Source organism: Gadus chalcogrammus, chromosome 19 (genome assembly GCF_026213295.1).
Source record: "Gadus chalcogrammus isolate NIFS_2021 chromosome 19, NIFS_Gcha_1.0, whole genome shotgun sequence".
In the NCBI taxonomy this organism is placed as follows: domain Eukaryota; kingdom Metazoa; phylum Chordata; class Actinopteri; order Gadiformes; family Gadidae; genus Gadus; species Gadus chalcogrammus.
Genome location: NC_079430.1, coordinates 7,522,106 through 7,548,863, shown reverse-complemented (window position 1 = coordinate 7,548,863; position 26,758 = coordinate 7,522,106). Strand labels below are relative to the sequence as shown.

General features: G+C 46.1%; 1 protein-coding gene across 1 annotated transcript in view; it reads left to right on the top strand.

Moving 5' to 3' along the window:
* Positions 1 to 3,023: 3,023 nt before the first annotated feature.
* arhgap24 (Rho GTPase activating protein 24) overlaps positions 3,024 to 26,758 on the top strand; it is a 50,553-nt gene continuing 26,818 nt past the window's right edge. Inside the window, exons 1-3 of the mRNA XM_056578423.1 lie at positions 3,024 to 3,312; positions 12,715 to 12,942; positions 23,408 to 23,495. Of these exons, the coding sequence (XP_056434398.1) occupies positions 12,742 to 12,942; positions 23,408 to 23,495 (289 nt within the window). The 5' untranslated portion in view covers positions 3,024 to 3,312; positions 12,715 to 12,741. The remainder of the gene's footprint in view (positions 3,313 to 12,714; positions 12,943 to 23,407; positions 23,496 to 26,758) is intronic.

Below are 26,758 nucleotides of genomic sequence, written 5' to 3'. Positions count from 1 at the left end.
ATGCTAACGCTTTGGCTACTAAATTCTTCAACATGGCATAGCCTGCCAAGGCTCTTGGTACATGAAAATCTAAGATATTTAGTTTTCTATTGGCCAGATACATAGGCCTATGGATTTTGTTGTGGATAAAAACGGTTACCTTGCCTGCACATTGGACCTTTGGCACTGCTTTTGTTTGTATTTAATGTATTTAATATTGAGTGTAGATAGAATAAAACCCATCCAGCCATGGCTCACGCAAGCATGGGATTGTTTCTCTAAATCAATTTGTTCTTCAGAGGAGAAATATAAGACACAGAATCTAATTTTGAACCAAAGTGTTGTCTGTAGTGAAAAGGTTAGGGCTGGTATAAAGGTTATGCTTTAATGCATGTGCTCAGTGACCTGTCATAATAATCTCATTTGTTATCGTGTCCACTTGTCCGTTGTGGGCAGAGCTTGGCGGACCGGGGGCTGACTACACCTGCCCGGTTGTGTTCATAGCGCTCTCTACTCAGTCTAAACTTCAGTAGTTTGAGCCGGTATCGAGACAACCACAACGAGGGCGCAGCATCTGAACCCACAGCATGTTTAATAAGAACAGGAATGTGTGTGTGCATCCATCTTCTCCACCCATCTCCCTCACAGCCTTCTCCATTGTTTGCTTAGTTACGACCACATCAGTATCTTTATGAATCTTGCTTCTTGCCACATCAGGATTTGGGCAGTGATTTATGGATGTCTAATTGTTACACATCTGAATTTGCACTGACTATGTTTGAACAAATTGTGTCTGCTATAGAATAGCCCAGACAAGTTTACTAATCATAGTATTTGCAGTTTAATCAAGACTTCCTGTAGATATAGAACCTTTTACACAGATTAATGTAAAATTCCCATTATATTATCATCTTTTTTCAAATACCTTGCCTGGACTGCCTGTCCGATATGCAAGGCACCTGGGGTCTTCAAAAAGACTGAGCAGATTAACCACAGCATGGCTGGGCACAGGAATGCACTTGTCAGAATTCCTTCTGCATGTCAGGGACTCACACACTTAGTTCAACAACATGCTACAGCGGTTGAAGCCTGTTCCCTCTCTCTCTTCTCCTGGTCACCACTTCTTTATTATTTTTAGTCATAAATACAGTAGACACTTCAGCGTACAGGGATATGCTTTGTCCAGATGTCGTTAATTACGTTATCCCTTGCGTTTAAAATAATACAATGTTGAATTTCTTCACTTTCCAGTGAGTGTTTGAAAGACTTGTTAGATGATCAATAGTACACAGTGTCTTATCTTCTCCGGATGAGCAAGTCGGCTTTAGGAATCTCGCTCAAGGACGTCTACAGGTGGACTGCAGACATGTCAATGGAGATGTAACCCAGACTCCTTCAGCAGGGGGTCAACACCCACACCTGCAGAGCACTTCCCCCTGTGCAGTGTTAAGAGTGGTTTATTCCACTTTTACCACATTCACCAACACTGGTTAGATATTAGTTATGTTCATCTGTAGCGTTATTTTCTTTCGTGAACTTAAGCAGCTGGATTTGTAATATTCTTCCAAGGCGCTTTGGGCAAATTGCTTTTGGGTTGTCAAGGAAACACGTGGTCAATTGTTGTATTCGACTATGTTTTCAGTGTTGGATTTGTAGTGCATTGACTCACGACTGTTAAGAGTCAGGGGTGTACTGTTATCGAAAAATAAAACACCCCCCCACGTTGTTGACCAATCAGGATCAATTATTCAACAATGCTGCGGTTTATCTTTGTATTAGAACTAAAAACAAACGAAAAACAGGCCGCTCCCACCATGCAAACAAGAGGGTTCTCTTTGCGCCACTGCTGTGTAAACAGCTGGGGTTTACTCTGTGGTGAACAGCGAGAGGCTGGGCTGTTTTCTCCTATTTTACGGTTTGTCCCAGTAGCCACGCTAACACTTAATTTATCTGAGTCGTTACGAGGACACCTCGCAACTGGGGCAGAGTTTGCACGTAGCAAGTTGAAGCACAAGCGCGCACACAGACACGTACTAACACACAAAGACACACATGTGTGGACACACACATCACATCTGCATGCACACACACACACACACACATGTGCATAAACATGTGTGTGCATGCACAAACACACAAAGACACACGCGTGTGGACACACACACGTGTGTACGCACACACACACAAAGACACACACATGTGGACACACACACACATATGTGCAGGCACACACACTTGCACAGAATCTCCAATCTTTTTTAAGAAAGCATGGTGTTTCTATCTGTTGTTTGCAACAGGAGGGACTTTCTCAGTCTCAAGAATAAATCTCATCTTGACACTTCCTCAAACATGCTCACACTAATACCCCTCACCCCTTCTCTTTTCACTCTCTTTTCCTCTCTCTCTTCCTCTCTCTGCCTCTCTCCCTCTTTCACGGTCCCCCCTCCCCTCACCCATCGCTCCCTCCCAACACACACAGTCACCCTCACAGCTCTCTCTCTTTCTCTCTCTCTTTCTCCCCCTCTCCCTCTCTCTCTCCCTCTCTCTCTCTCTCTCTCTCTCTCTCTCTCTCTCTCTCTCTCCCTCTCCCTCTCCCTCTCCCTCTCCCTCTCTCTCTCTCTCTCTCTCTCTCTCTCTCTCTCTCTCTCTCTCCATACGCTCAGCGCAGAGTGAGCGCGTCTCACTCTGACTGTCAGGCTGTTTGAGGAAGACCCTAAGGATTCATTAAGCAGGCTGCCGACTTGTTGAAAAGTGCGCACGGGAGAGTGTGTGCTCCATTGACTCCTCCTGGCTGCCTTTGCCTCCTCAGTTTGTGCGTATGTGCGTGTGAGTGTGTGTACGTGTGTGTGTGTGTGTGTGTGTGTGTCGGCGTGTGTGTGACAACGCAGACCGTGGCCTGCCGTCTCTCTCTCTCTCTTTCCTCCGCACTCTTGAAGCGGCTACAAAGGCAGACTTTCCCGTAGCCTAGCGAGCCGGTCAACAGAAGAAGAGGAGACGGAGGAGTGGGAGGGGGAGAGGGGGGGGCGGGAGGGTGTGTAGGAAAAGTTTACAACCATAACTTGATCCAGCAGTCCGGTCATCGCAGCGCACTCACCGGGAGACACGCGAGCTGAGCCTCAGCAGAAGGGCTCCTACAGGAGGGGGGACCGGCTACCGCGGCACAGAGATAAACGGCGTACGTCCGGGGCGGTCGGCGACCAGGATTACTATTATTTACTACTACTCTTATGCCGCTGTCCCCGGTGCGCCACTGGGCTCAAGCGCTCCCGTCGGACTGGATTTAACCCTGTTGCACCTGAGAGAGTCCTCTGCTGCGGCCGGAGCCCTAACAGGGTGAGTGGATGGAAGTGGGCTTTGTTTATCGCTTGATGTCAGTTATTTCGCTGTATTTTCGGCTGACATACTTTGCTACTTAGACGGAAAAGAGGGTTGTTTGGTTTATGGTCCAACTGCGTCTGTGAATCAAGCAGAAGACCGCATCAACACCGAGTCAACGCTTTTAGAGACACTGTTGTCTTGGCAACGGATTGACATTTAACGACCTGCTATCTGACGGAGAGGGAACACGATTTGTGAAGGGTGTTCTTGTTGTTCAGTAAGCGTTGCTATAACCACCTGCTAATGTAAGACCTACTGTATATACGCATAGAGGCAAGTTTGTGTGGTTGGACTGGTTTCACCCAGAAGTTATTGAATCGCCTTCAAACAGCCTCTGACCGGTCTTTAGTCAGCCACAATGCGTACCCATGCAGCAAAGTGCGTCGTTTACCACTACTGTGTGTCCCCCGTTTATTATATACACCGAGGTACCCCATAAAACCCCCCAATGTACCGGACACCCCCCATGGAGCCGGCCAACTTTATTAGCTACCTTGATGCAGTTAATAAACTATCAAACGCTACGCTTCTTTTGAAACATGCCACACTTTAGTGCACAGGTCGAGACACAACACCGTAAAAAGAAAAAGCCTCCTCCCCCCCACCCCCCAGCCACCCACTGGCTCTCCTTGAAGTTCCATTTCACAGCGGTACGATGCAAACATTAGTCACGGCTCTCGTGTCATGTCGGGGCTCGGGGGGGGGAGACGAGCAGAGGAGGAAGTGATTCGGCGGTAGCGGTGGGTATCCATGTCACTGATCTACAGCGCGCCACCTGGGTGGGCAGGCTCTGGCACGGCCGCCACGCCGGCGTCGCATTACAGGATGGAGGCAAATAGAAGCGGCGGTGGCCCCGAGGAGCCTCGTGAATCGCTTACTCGCAGTACGTTGTGTACAGTCAGGAGGCAAGGGCGGAAAGGGAGAGCGGCACTCTGTTCAGCAGCGTGACCACAAGCCCTACCTGCTCCTGAAGGACGTGTGTCGGGATTCACTGGCGGTCGCTGCGGATGACATTGTCGGTTAAATGACTGAATACATGAATATAAGTGAATGTATAATGGAACATAAGAACATAATAGCACGACCGTTTAACGTAAAGAGATCCGTACCGAGGGATAGCGAATGCTGAAATAAATTCAGATGTTTCTAACTATAAGCATATCAGGCACTGATGGAGTATGCGCTATCAAGGTCTCACTAAGACCTTAATGAGACCATAATGAGACCTTTCTCGTTGAGGTCTTAAAATCTGCAACACTGAGGTTGAAGGGTTGAAGTCAAAGGTAAAGGTAAAAATTGTCGTAAAAAGAAAAAGCATAAATACAAATGAAAGAAGGAAACAGGCTGAATAAACCATACTCCATGTGGTAGGGCACGCTCCACCATGGTGTTGTCCAGGAATGTGTGCTGCAGTGTGTTGGGAGAGCTCAGCTGCTGCTCTGCCTTGTGGCTCCAGGTCAGGCTGTGTGTTTAGGGTTAGTGTTTATGGGATGGAGAGGAACCAGAAGGAACCGTGGAAACGAGTCATGAGAGCAAACCCAAACCCAGCACTCATTTAATTACACTTTCAAAATGCAAATATAGAACCAATTCCATTCAAAAGTGTTATAAACTGATGCAGGATATGGATGATGTTTGGTGGACCGGACACACTATCCAAAGTGTCCTATAATACCATTGAGTTGTTATATTATTAGCAGTGGGAGCATTAATGCCAGGTTCTACCAGTTGAGCTAGTGTAATTATTGCCAATGAAATACACAGAGTACACCTTCCTTCAGATTCCATGCAAACAGGCAAAAGGCTGTTGTAAAGTTTGACCCTCTCGCGACATGTCAGACACACCTGGGAACAGATGACCGTCACATCCCAGAAACAGCTACATGGGTCTAAAGAGTTCTTGTAACTCTGTCTGAAAAGGACATCAGCAGGGTCAGATGCTGCAGAAGGCACCCGCTGAATAATGGCTTTTATTATGACTTTTTAGGGTTACTGGAAAACACTTTCAGTATGCCAGGGTGAGTCAGCATGCGGAATGGGTTTTTGGAAGGACCTCAGGGTTTTATACGCTGACATAGTGCGTGACACATGCAAGGATCATGGGAGAGCACAGTTGGTGCACACATCCATTTATAAATATAGAAACAAACTCGCATTCTGTGTGTGTCTGTGTGTAGCTGTGTTGAGTGTGTGCATTTGTCTGTCTAGCTGTGTGTGTTTGCACGTGTCTGTATCTGTGTGTGTGTGTGTGTGTGCTTGCGTGGGTATGTGTGTGTGTGTGGTCGTGGGTGTGTTTAGTTGACTCTTATTGCGGTTACACCGATTTTCCAATCAGTGATCACCCTGCAGTCTGCGTCAATAAGCCTGTGTGCAGACGTAGCCAAGTGTATTCTTTCCCGATCCATATTTGTGCGCAACTTCGCACGAGACGGGATGGGTCTGACCGTTCTTCCACATGAAGCCGTTTCACCCTGCTTAACCTCGTCTTCTTTACCAAAGAGTAGCGAGTAACACAGCACAGGGGGAAACTGGCCCCGCTTCTCATCTCTCTGTGACTTTGCTAGAGGTCAACAGAAACTGCCTTCTCTCTCTCTCTCTCTCTCTCTCTCTCTCTCTCTCTCTCTCTCTCTCTCTCTCTCTCTCTCTCTCTCTCTCTCTCTCTCTCTCTCTCTCTTTCTCTCTCTCTCTCTCTCTCTCTCTCTCTCTCTCTCTCTCTCTCTCTCTCTCTCTCTCTCTCTCTCTCTCTCTCTCTCTTCCCCCCAACATGCAGCTTCGGTGACAGGGGGTTATATTTGTCTTCGGTACATACAGGCTGACGACGAGACCCAGTCGTGACCAGACTACGGGTGGGGGGGTGCTCTGATGGGACAAAGGGAGGTGGCCTGGGATATTTAAAGGGGTTTACAGCATGACCAGCGGGTGTTATATAAAGATCGTGCGGAGTGCATTTTCAGTGCCCCGCTGGTTTTAATGGAGTCTGTCTTCAGTCTGTTTTGTAATAACAACTTCAAAGTGTGGATATTACGAAGAAGAATCAAATTCTTTAGACTTCTGTAAACATCATGCATACCCTTTGTTAAGTGTGTATTCATCACAACATTAATAAGAGCCAGAATGACAATTACAAAAAGAAAATAACATGAACTGGGGAGCTGCCAGTAAAGAAAGATGGCTAACAGGTAAATAGCTGAGTAGATAAAGACTGTGGCTTTGTAGAGCGGCCAACAACAGTCTCCTCTCGAAGTACAGTTCTGAAGTTACCACTCTCTCCGTGTGGGAAACACCATGCCAAGTGTTTCAAGGGCAAAGCCCTCTGTCACTCACTGCCTCCGTCTGATTTACCTCCTCCAGAGGGCGGTTGTCATCTGCACTTCTCTGAGAGCTCTGCCCATCATGCTTGAGAGAGAGGCGGGCGGGCGCTGCCGGTCTGGGATGAGGCTTGTCAACGCTGGCATGAATCTGTGATGGCCCGCTACACAGCTCCTCGTGTGAATCCTAATGCCGGGCCTTTTAAAAGCAGGGCGTTTTGCATGCTGGCCACCTTGCGACACAGAGGCGTGACGCTGTGAAACAACCGAAAGGAGAAGTTTGATTTGCATGGTTGGTGAAGCACTCATGGCCTGTGTTGGAAGTAATATGTTTATGGTTTAAGCGCAGTAGATTCTCATGTTTGCAGCCTTTCTTTTGCTGTTTTAGTTAAAGTGAATTTGCTCAGCTGATTTTAGGCTGATTGGTTTTGAGCGTAATGTTTTATCCAGCTGTCTAAAACATGAGATTGCATTATTTTTGGGACCATTCGACCAATCAGTGATCCAATTCAAAAACGCAATGAAGCAGGTTGATGTGAAGCCGTACGTCCCATCAGTTTCATATTTCGAGAAAAACTCAAGAATCTATGCAAGAAAAGGTTGCAAGAAAAAAGTAAGTAAAATCAAAGTCCCTCAAGCTCCTTCCTGTATTGGATATATTTAGAAGTCAACGCTGGTTGTTCTCTTTTCCCCGAACCATTGTGGCTTTTCTGTGCTTCTATATTTAGCCATCAGGCTTTGGCTTTAATGTCCTTGAGAAAATTGATATGGAGACCGGGTCATAAAACAGCAGGCTATAGGACGAATGTAGCATACGACAGCTGTGAGGCAGCAATGAACACGACTGTAGACAGACGGACAGACGGCCCTGCTCATGGGGCTGTCTGCCACTTGCTAAAGGAGGCGAATAAGAAAGAACATTTCCTATTCATCTGGGAATAATGAAGCGTGTTAAGTGGCAGTAGATGATGAAGCGATTTGTGTTAGATGGTTGGTGAATGAATAGCGTGTTTGGATGGATGGCCTTGTTGTGTGAGTCATGTTTGGAAACGAAAGGGAATGTCCAGAAATAATTTGCCACTCGCTTATTGATTGTATTGAAAATACCCATTTATTTGTAGCCGAGGGTCCACCAGTGACACATCATCTCATCATAGGGTCATATTGGGTCCCAGTGAAGTTCAAATTTCGAGGACAGAAGTGCATCGGGAGCTTGGCTCCCTTATGAACTTTCGTTTTTCATTTTAGGGATCACAGGCGGGCTAGTGTTTCAGACGCGGGACTTGTCAAACGATAATCACCATGTTTATATGCTTTGTGCTCAATCTCATTCCGATACCGAGGGGAACAAACCCGCCGTGTGTACGCACTGGACGAGAACAGCTGCCGGCCGATGACGGCGGAGCCCAGGGCGCTGGCGGCCACCACACGCTAACCCGCATCCCGGTTCAGAGTTTTGTTTTATAAGAACTCATCAAGCACGCTTTACGGACTTTCACACCTCCCCCCCCTCCAAATAATCCTATCTCCTGGCTGCTCATGTTGCTGACACAAGCCATAGTCTCATGTGAACTTAAAGCGAGAACTCAGAGACCTCACATACAGCGAGGGCAAGTGGTTCAGTGAGGTAGTGGGCTTACCACTGTTCCACAAGTTCTCAGGCTTTCATGGAAACTGTGTTTGCAAATCAAAACTGCTGTTATATGGACTGCAAACTCACTTAAACAAATGAGTTTTATTTGGTCGAATATCCCGGAAACCAGCCGTCAGCCCGCCCCTTTCTGTTGCTGGTTTCCTGCCCAAGCTCTGAGCGCCCTTTCCCGGGGGGGTCTGCTGCCACATAGGGGACTGCTGCACCAGGGGTTAAGCTCTGCTGGGCTTTCCTATAAAAAGCTCAAATTACAAAAACAAACCGTAAAAATGGCTGAAATATATAGCCAGCCGTCAAGGTATTTTATTGTATTTTTGTTAGTTCACAATTTCTTGTCTTATTACTCTGCTGAGGATGGGGAGGACAAAATAGAAAAGATTAATACACGTCTGGATACATGTCTGATTTACTAGATGGAATATTTTATTTATGAGGGTCATCAATGGGGTCTTTCAGTCTGGACACGGTCGACGAGCCCGGGGGACAAAGCAGCACTGTTACACGCTGACCCCGGTGACTTTGGGATACAGTGCGGACCGAGGCACACACACGGCTATATGGAGGGAAATGTTATGCTGCACAACTGCTCACACAGGCACGTCGACACACGCTGACACAGAGTCACACATACCCACATATTCATAGACCCACACATCCACGAACACACACACACACACATACCTACATATACGCACACACACACACACACACAACTACATACACGCACACACACACACACACACACACCTAAACATCCATGACACGCACACATACATCCATGACACACACATGCACATCCATGACACACGCACATGTACCAACACACACACACACACACACACACACACACACACACACACACACACACACACACACACACACACACACACACACACACACGCATAGAGACACACACACAGAAACACATGCAAATAGAGAGACGAACACACAAACATAGAGACACACACACAAACACACATAGAGAGACGCACACAGACACACACACTAGTGTTGCAATTGTTTTAGTGATGTGTCAGATATGAAGCAGATTGTTATTACTCCTCAGTGACATGTTGGGGGTGTTTTGGTGTGGGTCCAGTTTTATATTCCCTCTTAATGTGTTATCATGTATCACGTGCTCACATGTCATTGATACCCATAGAGTGAACCGGTACGTGCATAACACAACACACATCTTGTCACCAAAATCCCTTCTTGCTGTAAGAATACTGAGTACAATAACAAGGCACATGACACTCATATTTACATAGGCCCAACAGAGAACTACAACCGTCATTATAACAGAACTACAACCATCATTATAACAGAGAACTACAGCTATTATCGTAACTTACAACGACAACTCACAGAGTTACGTGTTATTTGTCTGAGCGGAAACACATGAGCAGCAGCAGTGGTAGCGGGGATGGAGGGAGAGTAGCCTAGCGGTAGCATACACAGGATGAATCTATCACTGAGTAGGAGTCCTGGCCGCTACGTGCTAGCGCTGTGGTGCTAGCCCGACAGAGCACCGCGGGAGCCCTTATAAACAGATGGGCGTGTCACCTCTGCTGCTGCTGCTGCTGCTGCTGGCAAGTCTGTGTGTGTGTCTGTGTCTGTGTGTTGCTTTTAGTGGAGTGTGTGTGTGTGTGTGTGTGTGTGTGTGTGTGTGTGTGTGTGTGTGTGTGTGTGTGTGTGTGTGTGTGTGTGTGTGTGTGTGTGTGTGACTGTGTGTTGGTGTTAGTGGAGTGTGTGTGTGTGTGTGTGTGTGTGTGTGTGTGTGTGTGTGTGTGTGTGTGTGTGTGTGTGTGTGTGTGTGTGTGTGTGTGTGACTGTCTGACTGTGTTGGTTTGTGTTGTGTGTGTGTTTGTGCGTGTGTTGGTTTTAGTGGTAGTGCCCTTGTTTTGTTGATCTTTAGTGGTTGTGTGTTCAAAGGTTTGTGTGTAAAAGAGAACCAGGAGTAAAGAAAAGCCTTATGAAGCCACATTAAATGTGCTTAAGTCCTCCTTAGCCTGGAGCACAGCTCCAGTTCTCCAGCCCGCTGTATCAGCTGGATCCCGCCACCAACCATAGCTCAATAGATACTTTATTATTATTTCCTTCATGTTACCAACAGCTGAGGAAGCGCAGTACTTACACCGCAGTGATATGAGCCGATATTATCAACAAACCAAAAAATCTCCAGTAGCTTCAATAATATTTGAACTGCTCCCTAATATTTACATCCATATATTACAGCCTACTCGCACACACATAAATCCAGTCGGCTCTGCCACTGCCAGCCGAAGCAGTGGGAAGTCACATGTCCTCCTGATGCACTTGTTCCACCGCCGCTGCTGACGAGGCCAAGCGCTGCACGCCCACATCTGGCGCTCATCTGGATCTCATCTGGTTCCCCTGGTCGTTTGGACGGCGCCCAGACCTAATGTCTTCCCTCGGACCGCTGATAGGGTGGCCGCGGTGAGGGCGGCAGCAGGCCGACAGAGGAAGGGTTACCGGGGAACAGATGAGTTCAGGACGGTGCATCGTGTTGTAGGAGATGGTACACTGTTGAGGGCGGATTTATGGCTCTGATGAAGCTTTCATAGACTTGAAATGCCTTTTTGTGTGTGTTTGTGCATGTGTGTGCGTGTGTGCCCGCGCACACTCAAGACTGTTCATGAAACAACCAATCATCTTGGGACAACTGACGATATGAGTTACTTATTTCCCCCATACTTTATCCCAAACCTAGAGTCAAAACAATAGCAGAATAGATACTGCACATATATATGCATGAATCTGATACCAGAATAATTCAATCTATTGTCCCTTGTACCACAAAATAACTTCCCAACGCTGAGGAACACAGTTTTATTTTTATGTACGTCAAGCCGGTCTCGTGTTCCAAACGTTTATGTTGATGAAGAAGAGTGAACAACATGTGCTTTGTAATCCATGTGACCTGTCTCTCTCTGACGACTCCAGACCACCAAGGACTGGGAGCCATGTGTAGGTTATATGTATATCATACATTGTGCGGGAAGGCTAGCAAACTTTGGGTCTGTCTTACTATTGTCTCATGCACATTCAACGTGTCATTCATTCATCAAGCCAGTAAATGACATACTTTGACCAACACTGTGGCATTCATTTTATTTCCTGCTCCTCCTCCATTTTCATAAATATTAAAGTACTAAATCAAGGCCATTTTTTAATCAAACCAAATCTCTCGCTGTACATTTTCAGAATTATTCCAACGGGAAGAAATGAGTAGGGGGAAGAGAAATGTACATTGTGTTTTTGTTTATTGTGGAAATATTGCCCTCATCCATTGTCCAATCACTGACTAGGGGGATGGAATGACATGTCATGGGGCCAATGAACAAGCTCCAGCTTGTTCAAGTTACACATTTATGACAACAATGAGGCCCAATCCCATTTCTACCCCTTACCCCTTACCCTTACCCCTCCCCCTTACCCTTACCCTTTCAAAACAAGGCGGAGGGGTAAATGGGATTGGGCCTTAAGCTTAGATACTCTTCTTTAGTTGAGGTAAAAAGTGTAAGCTTAGGTATTATGTTATAACTTAGCGGTTCGTTTTGGGTATCAGGTTGGTGGGGTTAAAGGAGAAGAGAACTGGGAGACATTTCTGCACACAGACAAGACTCTAGCACCAGTTAATTAAAAGAGAGACACAACAGGTGTTAAAATAGTCTTTGATGAATTATTTAAAGTCAACATTCAACGTCCTTTGTGAGCAAGGATGGATTTAACATCCATAACATCCTTAACATTTTATGCCTGTGCTAATTGTGGACTTAAACAGTGTGAGAGCGGTTACTTGTCTCAACAGGCAGAGACAGGGAGTCTTATGCAATAGAAGATGAAAACAGAGAGACCGAGAAACAGAACAAGAAACCCCTAGACAAGTGGGAGAACATTGGCACGTGGGCGGGGGATGTTTAGATGTTTTCCCCTTTCTCCGATTTCTCAGGATAACACACACGCATCAGAACATGTAATATATGCAGTTTATCATCATGGATCTTGAACATATCACAGCGGTACGCAGTGCCAGAACACGTTGACTTTGTTATTTAATTCATGAAACACTTCGTGACAAAACAACTCGACTCATAACGAGGGATATTAAAAACCATAACTATAACAGCAGCCCGCCAAACCATTTGCCTGGTCCCTTTATAGAGCTCTTTACTGCCTCAATAAATGACTGGCCTATTTCGACCTCACCTCTCCTGCTTTCAATGGCTTACATCTAAGGTGCCTTCACGGTTAGTTTGAGTCTACATCACAAGTCAATACATTTGTTTTACTTTGTCCTTCGTTTCCGAACGCAATAGTAAATAGCACAATGGTAAATAACACAACGGTAAATATCCTTCCACTTGTTCACAGATCGCGTTTCCTGCGCCGCCTCTCTCGATGGAGGACCAGGCGGTCTCCCAGAGAGTCGGGGGCCCCGCCGCCCACGTCCCGGGGCCCGGCGGCGGGCCGGCCCGGGTCGTCCGGTGTGGGTGGCTGAAGAAGCAGGGCGGCTTCGTGAAGACCTGGCACACCCGCTGGTTCGTGCTGCGCCGGGAGCAGCTGTGCTACTACAAGGACGAGGAGGAGAACAAGGCCCTGGTGAGTCTGAGGAGAGCCCAGAGGAAACCCACCCTGTGGCCGTTACGCTGTTCTTACCGTTACCTAAGCAACCCCACGATCCAACCACAGCCAAGGAAGCGTGTTTATATAGCACGCCTCAATCACAAAGGCTCCTCTGCCATGGTCGATTGTGCAAGATGTCTGCATATGGAATATATATAGATATGGCTTTTATTAAATCTATTTTATAGTTCCTCCGTCATCCTGGAGACCATAAAGGTGGCCGCACGTTTTCTTCATTTCTATACAGGAGGTCTTCCGTCTTTCTCTGAAAGACGGTAATAATTACAATACATAAATTTAGCACGAGAAATCTCCGGTGGGTGCAGTAGGACAGCCTTTGTTACGGAGCAGAAGATGATGTCGTAGCCTACCTCTCCTGGCCTAGATCCTGGGAGGGACACTTACTGTCATAACACTGCTTTGATTTTCCCCTTCTTGTATCCGTGTGCTGGATAGTATACTGGTGGGAATAGCAACAACAATGCGAGTCACTGCAGCGGTTGTTGTCGTCAGACGCTCCACAAACTCCGAAAAAAGCTTAAAGAAGCGAGGATGGAGGGTTATTGGGTTAGACTCATGGAAGGAACTGGATCAACATCAGAGAAGCATCGGGGCGACGTGAAGGTGGTTTTATGTTAAAGGTAAACAGCAGAGCGCTGGCTTGGGGGAGTCAACATGGAACGTCAGTACTGTGGACTGATGTAAGCATTCCCGACACTGTCTTCCCTTTGTCTGGGTGTCGTTTTCCCAGTGACTGTGATTTTCCAGCAGGAATGGAAACCTTTTTAGTCGGTACCCCTGCATGCTACTCAACCCTTGGTTCGGACGCAAAGAAAGCGTTCTTCCATTGTTGTTCTTGGGTGTACTTTGTGTTTGATAGATCGGTACCAGTTAAAGGGTTTTCCTGGAGAATGACCTGCTCCTGGACAGCATCTCTCGTACATAAACGGACGTTAAAAGCCCTGGAAAGCGCTCTCAGATCAATGAGTGAGTTCAGATAGTTCCAGAAGCTTTCTCTTCTTTTGTTTATCCCTTTCCTACCTATCTATTCATTCATTATTCCCCACAAACTTCCGCTGCCGGCGGAAGATAGTGTTCAGTAAAGTCGAGTCGTTTCTCTTTCCTTTGCCCTACTTCTCGGGGAGAGACTACATACATTTCAGATAGACATTTTCCCCCCTTTAAAACGGTAACTTATTTTTTACGTCTTCAGTGGAAAACTTTAATAAAACTTTAACAAAAAACTAGGCCAGGCACAGAGCAATGTGTTCAAAGTCCCTAAATCTCCGTGGCTAGCAGGGCGGAACAGTCTCGCAGATACACTCACACACATTCACTCCCGAACACGCACACACACACACGCACACACGCACACACACACACACACTCGCACACACGCACACACACACACACACATGCACTCCCGAGCACAGACACACACGCACGCACACACTCCCCCACAAAGTAAAAGTACCTAAAGAGAAGTCGGAAGAAAAGGAAAGTTGTTTCCAGATGGAGATAATACGGAGATAGGCCTCTTTGGATGCTCCCAGTTTAAAAATGCTTCTTAAAGGTTCACACTGGAATGTTCAGGCGTCCTGATCTCTGAGCGTGGAGCCGACTGATTTAGAAATGAATAGTTAATGGCTCTCTGTTGCATTATTTCTCAGAGTCATAAAACCCACATGCACCCACACACACACACAAATACACATACGCACACAATGACAATGTGGATCTATATTCAGATTGTTAGTGTCAGCTCGTGTGAGGCAAGGCGTTTGTTACCTATTACTCTCCCATTATTTACCGCTACTGCTAATGGCGTCCTCTGTTGCCCATAAATAACATGCATGAAACGTTCAGGTACGGATAGTAAAACGTACCGAACCAAACAGAGAAACACAGCTAGCCAAAGGGAATTACTTCTCCTATTTTCATATGCGCATACAATAGCATGCTGCAATAAGTACATACACTATCCCTAATTCCCTGCGTATAACTATCTGATAATGCAAGGACTATAAACATGAACTTTGTGATATATGTTGATGCTCAAGCAGTAACTGCAGCGGAATGTTTCGATCCGCTTTTCTAAGAAGATTGGATGATGAGGACGATGATGGCTGTTATGATGATGATGATGATGATGATGATTGCGGTGATGAGGAGTTATGGACCGCTGTTGTTGTCACCATGCAAGGGTGTGTGTGTGTGTGTGTGTGTGTGTGTGTGTGTGTGTGTGTGTGTGTGTGTGTGTGTGTGTGTGTGTGTGTGTGTGTGTGTGTGTGTGTGTGTGTGCGTGTGTGTGTGTGTGTGTGTGTGTGTGTATGTCACTTCATCAGTACCCAGCCGCTCCCTGGAATCTGAGGAATGGGAGAGGAGATTCGGGTGAAGGGTCAGGGAAGCGTGTGTGTGTGTGTGTGTGTGTGTGTGTGTGTGTGTGTGGGAGGGGGGTTTGAGCACGTGTGCGTTTGGCATCACCACTCTGTTGACATGCCCCCCCCCCCCCCCCCCCCCCCTCGATACAGCTGGCCACTGCAGACACACAGGCAAAGACTAATTAAGTTTCAGTATAGTAGGCACTCGTGCAAAGAAATGTTAATCATCATGTATAGCGAACTATGTATAACATAATGTATTTGTATAACATAATATAGTATGATCATAACCTCATATATTTTCCTGTTGGATAAAATCAGCTCATGCAGTTCGTTACAAAAGCATTTAGGGGTGCATAGAACAAACTCCTACCTTTCTTGTGTACGGCAATCACCCTATTCTCTTTCTGACTCCTAAACGAATCGTCCCCCTGACACACCCACCCACACACACACATCAGTCTAGACACCCTCACCGCACCACAATACGTAATCGTAAATAAAGGCAGTGGGGCTGCCAACCACCATCCATACTCCAACCAGCCAGACAGGGAGAGCCCGCCCGCCCGCGCCCCCCGGCTCCTCAAAGGCACTGCCGCTCGGCTGCGTCTGCACGCGCTCAGATGGGTAAGGCGAGAGCAGGGGGGCGGGGGTCTGGACTGCAGCAGATAACAGTTGCTGGTCCCACGGCGCGGTGGTCTTCTCGGACCGGCGTCGCTCCTATAGCGGGGTTTATTAGTTCAGAAACAGAGCCCGCGCGGCGTGTGTGACACTCGCCAGCTGAACGGTTTAACAAGTTCCAGTGTGAGCGTGTGGTGGCGTGTCTTGGCGCTGATGCTGAAGTATAAAACCACGGAGGTGGTGGATCCTTTTTCTCAGCGGGGTCATCGCTCATAGCACTAATTGGTGGGCTGGTATTTTTACGGGGCACGGGTAGAAGAGTTATATCCACCAGTTGAGTCCACCATCCTTGCCCTGGTACGTAAAGTGGAGCAGACCTATGATTAGTGTTATGAGGAACACCTGTGTTTGCCCAACGATTTCACCTCGTGAACAGGTCTTCAGGGTGTGTGAAGAAGTAGTCCTCCATTACAATTATGCTAATTGGTGTGTTTTAACAAAATGTGAGATCAGCGTTTGTTGTTCCAGCCTTTGAAGCTATTATCCCCAAAGCCAGATAGTCTAGTGGGGGCCTAGGGTGTTGGGCTCCCAGCATCATTCAGCAAGATTCCTTAACGCCTACCTTCTCCTTAATATAAGCCATCTATGAGGCTTTGGATAAAACCGTCTGCTAAATGACTAAATAGTAGTACTTTTTTTGATACTCTTTTTAATTTACTTCATTGGTATACGTCCGTTTTTTTTTTCATTTATACAGCTGAAAGTTATTTATATAGTTCCTTCTTTTCAGTTAGCCAGCAAAGTTGAATCCGTCCTCAGCTTGGCCGTGTGGGAGCGTTTTCCTTTGAAGCAAGGTGCCACTTGATTTCTGGTGTCAGCTAACATCCTCACCGCCAAGCTGGGAATGTTTTGGCCTCGGCAGGGCCGGCGCTCTGGCAGTGTGGATTCTTATCGGCGCCATTCCGTGGGCTTTGGTCTAGGGGGAGACAGATAAATCAGACTCATGCATGGGGATTACTTTAATGCGCCACCGTTTGAAACGCCAGCGAGTGAGAAGGTTGTAATAAGCTGCTGAGAGGCTAGGTCTTAAGGTCGCTGCGAGGGGCTCTAAAACACGCACACACGCCCACACAACACATCCATACATGCACACACACACACACAAACACACAAACACACACACACACACACACACACACACACACACACATACACACATGCATACACAAACGCAAACCCTTGCATGCACACACACACACATGCATGCACACAAACACACACACACACACATACACATACAGAAACACACACATGCAAACCCACGTACAGAAATATATAAAGAGTCTCACATCAAGGCTTGCACAAACTTTGAAAAGAAACAAACTCAGTGTGTTTACTAGCTTGATTTAAAAGTATATGTGCACATTTTTAAAGGAGCGATGTGTAGGATTTAGCGCCATCTGGCAGTGAGGTTGCAGATTGAAACCGACTGAATGCCCCCCTCAGCTCTTCCTTTCGAACGACAGAGGAGAAGCTATGGTGGTCTGTCCTGGTACAAAAGGATTTAATTGTGTACGACGGTATCGAGCAGCCTAGTGTCAAGTTGTTGGTCCGTCCTGAGCTGCTTAACGAACATGGCGGTGCAACATGGTGAGCTCCGTGGTGGACCTTCTCCCTATGGAGACATAAAGGGCTCGTTCTGAGTTACTAGAAACACAAGGATTTATGTTTTCATCGGATTATACGCACATTCAAACATGCAAAATTCCATATCTTCCAATTCCGTTGCGCTAGATGCCACTAAATTCTACACACTGCACCTTTAAGAAATCAGTCATTTTGACTTTGACTTTCCACTAGGTTCGACAAACCTGTGTTTTTTTTGTACTTCCAACGGTAAATGGAGTGTAAAGGATGACTAATGATAGAATACCGGTTAATATAAATCCATATAAAAGGCAGGTCACTGAGGTTACGTACTTTCTGAAGGAGCTTTCACACCTCATTCACTTTTACTCCTTAATGAGGAATGACTCTGGCCCGGTGCGACCTGGACTCTGGCCCACAGCCCCGACTCGTTTTTTCCTACTTCGTCTTTTAGCAGACACGTTCATCCAAAGCCTCTTGCAGTCATTCAGGAGCAGCTGTGAGCCATCTCTTCCCTATGATACCTCACAGCTCAGGCTGCAGACACTGGGCATCGAACCCGGTACCTTTCAGCTGTGAGCTTCAACACCCGAGACGCCAGAAACCTACAGTAAAAAGGGGCGTAGTACATATAAGACGTGAGTTATATTAAGGAAGATCTGTAAAAGAGGTGTTATTGGTTCATTTTAGAGCGCCTCTGTTAATCACTTTCATTTGTCAGTCAAATTCATCATTTTTGTTGTTATAGCTATTGCAGTTCGGATGTTTATTACTATTGGATTTTACTACTAGCACAGTTTAATGAAACATAAACATTTGCTGGTGGTGGAAAAACACCATCTTCATAAAAACAAGATTAAGGATTTACTCAACCACCACAATTTCATAGATTCAATGAAAATTCGCTTTTTTATTCACTACAGAGAATAATACATGTGCTATCCTGCAGCCATTGGATCATAGGGTATCAAATATTAACAGGCAAGGCACAAGTTATACTCCCTCTCTAAGTTTCCTAATTGGTGTAACTATTGCCAAAGAGACCTCCCCAAACAGACTCCTCTGTGTGGGAAGGTGGAGGGAGCAACTGATCAATCATTCATTTCACACTTTTGGAATGAAAAACGAACAAAATAGGATTGATCCTCAGCTGAAGTGAGTTTCCCTTCCTCGAGTAGACTAGGGTGGGGACAACTGTTCAAACCTCATAATATGATTCTTGATTTTATTTTTTTATGTCTACGAAATTGACTCGCAAATCATTAAATCAATAAATCAGAGCAGTCAGACCCAACCGATCACATGCACATATCGAAATGCTCTCTGGAATCATTTGTCTAATTGGTTTCAGAGTTGTACACTGATACCAACTCTCCTGTGGCCATCCATAGCTGGTGAGTCAAGTCAGTCCGAGTCATGTAGTCGTCTATAAAGAAGCAGGTTTACTAGGGTGAGATATTTTGTTGACGCATGGTCCGGCAAACTCATTTCAGAAATCTGGTCACGTTAACGTTAACATTTCAGTCATTCTTGGTATTTTTATATCTAGCCGTGTTTCTCTGAACATGGACAATGCAGTGCTGCAGTGGGGAGCCATCAAAAGAGTCCCTTTATAGTCTCTTTATGGCTATACTACGAACAATAATAAAAACGATCACATTCATACGAGAGAGAGGGGGAAAGTAAGAAATGGAAGAAGAGAGGGGGGGGGGGGGGGGGAGATATATAGTGAAGATAGATAGGGACCTAAGTCCAGGAACTCAACTCTATTCTGTATGTTCAACTATGAATCCCCATTGTGAAGTGTGCTTGGTACATACCATGTGATCTTCCTTGTGATTAAGGTGCTGTTGGGTCACTAGCTCAGTGCTCTTATTACCGTGCTAATAAGCTTCCTTCTCACACGTCTGCACACATGCTGTTAGCAACACACTTAACCCCAAAAGCTAACTCCTCAGGCTAATGGGATGAGACAAGAAAATACAACTACTTTGATTAAAAAAGGGGTTACCTCGTTTGTGTCTTATTTTAGGGCTGGCATCATATTACAATCATTTAGCTGGCACTGGAAGAGTCTGTGATTTCAACAGGAGTTCTAGTGAGACAGTTATCATGGTAGTTACCCTCTGTGCCTTTCAGTCACATTGAGGGAGCGAGACGCGAGATTATTTATAACTAAAGTTATCCACAACACCACATGGTTGCACACTTAAAAATACAGCTTCATGTATGGCAGGTGGGGGTCTTGGGTCTGTTCATGTGCTGATGAAGACGCATGTGTGTGCGGCTGGTTTATATCTGGCCTGGATTTGGACCCCAGGTGAGCCTGGGGACAATCAAGGGGGAGAGAGCGGGGAGGGGAGGGGGGGCTGTGTTACCAAACGGAGGTATGACCTCCACCGGTTTGACTAATTAGTGAAATGCATGCGTGTACATGCGGAAATGCACCCTTGGGTGACTGAACAGCTGCCAAAGCTAGGAATCCTAACTTTTGCATTTCCAGCATCGCTGCTGTATTCAACTTTGTGCTTCCGGGGAAAGGGAAAACACATTCCTGGTGTGCCGCTTGCAGTAAACACCCTCGTCGCTGTAAGCAGAGGTCGGACTAAAACGGCGCCCTTAATCCAGGCCTTGACCTCAGCTGTATTTTTAGGAGCACACATTTCTATCCAAAGTGACTTACAGTGAATTCACTGGACAGAGGTACAGGTTATTAAGGAGCAGATAGGGGTTATGGCATGTGGCTCAGGGACGCTGACAGATAGAGTGATAGTCCGGACATTGGGGTTCGAACCCGGAACTTTTGAGGCTGGGACTGAAACATCCTAACCGCTAAAGAGTAAGCTAGCCCTCTGCTCTGCGCTTCACCGCCTTGCGGGAATAAATACTTTTTATATAAATACATTTGGCGTTAGGAATTTCAACCGACAACCTCTGAGACCATCTCCGACGCTGAATCTGCGGGCTGTGCACTTTCCCAGTGCGCTCGTAGAAAATAGATACACCAGACGCGCTATTCTGAAAAGGAAATGCCAAGCGACAAAATGATGCCTTTCTATTCTGAAACCACTCAGCTCCCCATGTAGTGGGACAACACCAGGGACATGTGTGTGTGTGAGCGTGTGTGCGTGCTCTTGTATATGTCCCTGTTTGTGTGTGAGCGTGTTTGTGTGCAATTGTACGTGTGTGTGTGTGTGTGTGTGTGTGTGTGTGTGTGTGTGTGTGTGTGTGTGTGTGTGTGTGTGTGTGTGTGTGTGTGTGTGTGTGTGTGTGTGTGTGTGTGTGTGTGTGTGTGAGTGTGTTTTGTGTGTGTGTGCGCGTGTGTTCGCTTGTACGTGTGTGTGTGTGTGTGTGTGTGTGTGTGTGTGTGTGTGTGTGTGTGTGTGTGTGTGTGTGTGTGTGTGTGTGTGTGCGCGCTTGTACGTGTTTGTGTGTGTGCGCTAGTACGTGTGTGTGCGCGTGTGTGTGTGTGTGTGTGCGCTTGTACACAACCACCACCACTACCATCACAAAATACAATGTACACGAAGGCAATATAAAAAACAATACTCCAATTCACTCTGGTTCGGTGACCTGTTACAAACCCAAATGCTGTCTATGGAAGCAGTGCAGGAGCTGACCTTACAGAGCACTATATTTTCTCGGAGAACAGAACAGCAAACCACTGGGCCGCGGAGGGGAGGTGTGGTCCTCTGCTTTGGGCACGGGTCTATAAATATTGTTTTGTCTGAGACGGCTGGGTTCCTCTTCAGCAAAACAAGAGCCCAAGGAGGGGAGAACACCCCTGTGGAAAGTGTGGCTGTGGCCGAGAGAGAGAGAGGGAGAGAGAGCCAGTGTTGTGGTTTTTAAGGAAAAATGGTTATAATATAGAGGGAAGAAAACATGGCTCCGGTGGTCGGAACACACCCAGATCAGCCCACACAGACGTGCATGTATTCTTGGCTGTACACACACACATGCACGCACGTTCGCGTGCATGCATGCATACGCAAACACACAAACAAACCCGCACGCAAACACACACACACACGCACGCATACACACAAACATGCATGCATACACATTACACACGCATACATACAAACCTACACACACACTTACAGCAGTAGTAGAACTACTTGTGGTAGCATGATGTCATCCCTAACAATTCACTTGTGGCGGCTTTTGGTTGTAATCCCGCTCATGTCGTCAGGCTAACACACTCCCACATGCAAACACAAACAGTAATAGCAGTAGTAGTAGTAGTATGAGTCATACCTAACAACCCAACTGTGGTCGCTTTCATGTTGCTTAGTCGTAATCCCTATAAAAAAATCTCACGTGTTGCACGACCACTGATGCATTTTGCACTGCATTCTGTGAACCACTTGGATGTCATCATGTGACATTGGTCCAGACCTCTCTATTGCTGTGCTCAACAAAACAGCAACAATCCCCCCTCTCCGCTGGGCCTGATCCCTTCCCAGCCCGCGACACAGCCTTTTTTAAGTCTTGTCGCTCGGGGTGTCGGGTCTCCTCCGGTTAGGGTCAGCTTCCTGCTTGTCACGGTGTTTATGGCTTATTAAAGCCCTCTCTCTAATCATGTGTCTGTAGCCTGTGAGCAGGAAGCAGGCCGACCGAAAAAAAACTCCCTTAGAAGTCAGTGGCGAGCTGGACCCCCGTCCACAGCTTGCCTGCGTTAGCATCGTTAGCCTCTCCCCGCCGGCGAGATAAGCGTCGCTCTAACGGCGATCACATGTCGCCAAAGGTCGGAAGGTGCGACGCTAATTTAGCCAAGGGACAATCACTGTCCGTTTATTGTGTGTGTCGTGATTTAAAGTGATTAGGTTCAAGTGTGGGGACCTTTATCGCAGAGGCGTTGTCGCAGGGCAAACACGGGTGTCGCTCATTACACTAATTATGAGTCTGCTCCACCTTTGATGTACCGCTTGTACTGCTAGACTAAACTAGGGGAGATAAGTCTACTATAAAGGTAGCAGACACATCATTAGTGTTATGAGCCCTGTCTGTGTTAGTCCCTATAATGATGCCTTTAATGATAATAAAGGGTCGATTATTATGTGAGGCTGGTTTACCAATGTTTAATATTTGTTAGGTCCTGGGTCTATTCAACGACCGTGATGTTCTTGATGGTTGATTATATGGTACTTGGTATCTGATTGATCCATATCTTTCTCTTTCACTCCCTCTTCTTCCATTCATTGCTCTCTCTTCTCCTCCCTTTTTTAACTTGCTCCATCAGTCAGTTCCATACTTTCCTCTCTAACTCCATCTCTCTCCTCCTCCCTTTTTGACTTGCTCCATCGCTCTCTTCCCTTCCTTCCTCTCTCCCCCTCTCTCCTCCTCCCTTTTGAACTTGCTCCATCGCTCTCTTCCCTTCCTCCCTCTCTCCCCCTCTCTCCTCCTCTGTTTTATTACTTGCTCCATCGCTCTCTTCCCTCCCTTCCTCTCTCCCCCTCTCTCCTCCTCCCTTTTTACCTTGCTCACTCTCTCTCTACCCTTCCATCCTCTCTCCCTCCATCTCTCTCCTTCCTTATGGACTTGGTCCATCTCTCTCTCCCCATCCATCCTCTCTCCCTCCATCTCTCTCCTCCTCCCTTCCGTGGTTCCTGGTCTCAGGGATGGTCTCAGGGATGGTCTCAGGGATGGTCTCATGCATCCATGCGATATGGTTTCAAATGAGGATGTTTGTCCAGTGAGGCATGAGTCGATGTTCCTGGTGAAACTATGTATCCTGTACCTTCAGCCTCTGACTCCGGTCCTTTTCCCTTGTGTGTTTTGTTGTGTTTCAGGGCACCATTGTGTTATCTGGAAACAGAGTCACGGAGCACGCGACCAACGGCGACGAAGGAGGGAAGTTTCTCTTCGAGATCGCTCCAGGTACTGAAAAACATGGAACATTTGCAATAAACCCGTCATAAGAAAAACTTTTACTTTTTATTAAGTTGACTTGGAGTCATCAAAACTGAATGTGCGCGACCGTAACTCGTGAATGTACTCCCGGTTTCAGCCCACGGGGGTAGGGTCGCTGCTCCTACAAAACGACTGTACTAAAAAAATACCACAAACTTCATCCACACCAACCTCTGGATACTTTTTTAGTACTGTTGTTGTGTACAAGCGTTACAATCAGCGATGTTGCATATGAAATTTGCAACACACGGTATGCTATAATTGTTGGAGAAGCTTAACCCCCAATCGGAAACGGCCATCAAACTAAACCACTGCAAGACATATTCCCATGTTTAAAACCAAATAAATTGTTTTGAGTTTACTGGCTCTTAAAAACAATGTTGTAAATCTAAGTGTGGAGTCAGCTTAAAGGCACCCAGTGCAACTTTATGTAAACATTCAATGAAAAATAAACATTCAATTTCTAGTCTTTTTTACACGTAATAAGTTTCAATAACTCCATACCATTACATATCGACATTCAAGGAGCAAAGATGAGACGTCGTTGTGTGGTGAGAACTGATAGAAAATCGTAAACAACAACAATCGCCGGTGGGGAGAAGCCATTTTTCCATTGACTGGAAGCCTGCTTTATTTATTGTAGGTTACAAAAAATAAAGAAAATGGCGGCATTGTTGTTGTTATCGATTTTGTATCAGTTCTCACCACACAACCGACGTCTCATCTTTGCTGCTTAAATGTCGGTATGTAATGGTATGGAGTTATTGAAACTTACTACGTGTAAAAAAGACTAGAAATTTAATGTTTATTTTTAAGCCTTGAAAGTTGCACTGGGTGCCTTTAACTCATTTAATTTCGCAAGTCAAACCGCGCAAATCCTTTTTCTTCTCAGTTCCTTCATTTGTTTTCCGGTCAACTGACTTTGAAATGTGCCTGTTTTAGGCCCAATCCCATTTCTACCCCTTACCCCTTCCCCTTACCCCTCCCCCTTGTTTTGAAGGGGTAAGGGAAGGGGTAAGGGGTAGAAATGAGACAGCAGAGGGCGGGAGTGTGGGCTCTCAAAGTGTATTACATTCAATTCACACACACAAATTCACACATGCACACACACACACACACGCACACGCACAAGCACACGCACACACACACACACACGCACACACCAAAGGCAGCATCCACCAATGTAAGGTAACAAGCGGTTCATTGGTTGCACCACCCAGTACTCCGCTGTCCCAGATTGACCTTGAGTCTCATGCCAGGAGCGGTCACTGCCGTAGTCCCCAGCACTGTAGTAGCCTTGCTGCAATGTGTCTGATACAGAGTCTCAGGAACCACAAACAGCAGCTCATCGATTCAGAGACTACGAAGGGAAGGTAATGGGGAGATTGTACAAGTACATGTTGTATTGTATTGTATTATAGTACTTAACTGTGTAGCAACTGCAGTAGCTGCTATCATGGCTGTAACACGGGGAATTGGTTAGCCTAGCGATTGTTGTACTTGCACTTGGTTCTATGAACATCCTTTCTGTACCGACAGCGATATATTGATGCACTTCTTATGACAAATGTACTTATTGTAAGTCGCTTTGGATAAAAGCGTCTGCTAAATGCCCTAAATGTTAATGTGAATGTAAATGGGAGATGGAATCTCAGCATGAACCAAAAATCACAAGTAGAGAGAAAATAGGGAATGAGCGAGATCCTATTTTTGTTTCTTTCTGTCTTGTTTTGTTGTGACATCCTGTTTTGTGCCTTTGAATATTTAACGACGGGTCCATTTACCTGTATGTCTATAGATGGCTTCTCCTCCTGTGTGACTCAATGTGCACAAAAACACCCAAACTCTGACAGAATACATTAAGTTTCTCTCTCCAGCTTTCTCTCTCTCTCTCTGTCTCTTTCTCTCTTGTTGCTTTATTTCTCGATACTTTTTTTCTTTGTTTTGCACTCTTCCTCACATGCACAGATAAGCTGTCAGTGATACACACACACGTACGCACACACACGTACACACACAGATGCCGTGACAGACCAGTATCTGAGGTCGGTAAGGATTGATCGCGGGCTGGAAAGAGATAGCAGATATTTTCCCAGACTACGAGTTTGCCTCCTGGGAATTGGAGTCCTGGGAATGTGTTTTTGTAAACACATTGACAACACACACACTCACACTCACACAAACACACAAAGGTTCTCAGCTGTTCATCTCAGATGCTCTCAGCCAGAGCATCACCAAATGCATCTGAATGTGAACATCAGAATTGCGGCAGAAGTTTCACCAACATATGCTGTGAGCCCTCACTGTCGACGTGTATTTGATGCCTGTCTCTCAAGTCACCAAACTTTATTTATTTATTTGATTATCCTGCAGTGACTCACTGCTGTTTAGGCAAAAGGCAGAGAGAGCAACACTTTGCCCTATCTCTGACAGGAAAGCAACACTGCACTTCCTGTTTTAACAGCAGATTGAAGAAACTGCCGATGGACGTGCTGAAATAGTTTGTTATTAACCATAATTTCGTCGTATCTCTCTCTCAATCTCACTCTAACTCTCTCTGTCTCCCTCTTGCTCTCTGTCTCTCTCACTCTCTCTGTCTCCATCGTGCCCTCTCTCTCTCTCTCTCTCTCTCTCTCTCTCTCTCTCTCTCTCTCTCTCTCTCTCTCTCTCTCTCTCTCTCTCTCTCTCTCTCTCTCTCTCTCTCTTTCTGAGTAGAGTCTGTTTGCCACTATAATATAGGATTTATGCTTTATGGTTTTAATCACAGCAAAACACAACTTTAAAAAGTTAAACAGTGCTCCTCATGGTAACTTAATATATCCGAGTACTAAAGACTTGAAGAAGGTCAGCTCATTGCTTGGGGTTCATTTCGCTGCAAAGAAAAAGGGAACTCTTTCTTTTTTCAAGTGTCAAGTTTCCTGCCAGATTTGTCAAGACAGTAAATAAAGAGCTCTTAGAGTACAGAGAGAGAGCGATAGAGAGGGAGAGTGACAAAGTGAATGACGAGGGAAAAGACGACAAACAAATTCCTCAAGTCTCACAGAGACCCAGTGGCTCTTTGAACACAACGCACAGTCACTGGTAAACACTGGCAACCACGCGTTCTGAAGCGGCTTGGCAACGGGGAGGAAACACAGAGAGAGAGTAACAGTGAGAGAGAGTGATAGTAAGAGCAAGAGAGACAGGGAAGGAGAGATAGAGAGAAAGAGAGAAATGGAGAGAGAAAGTGA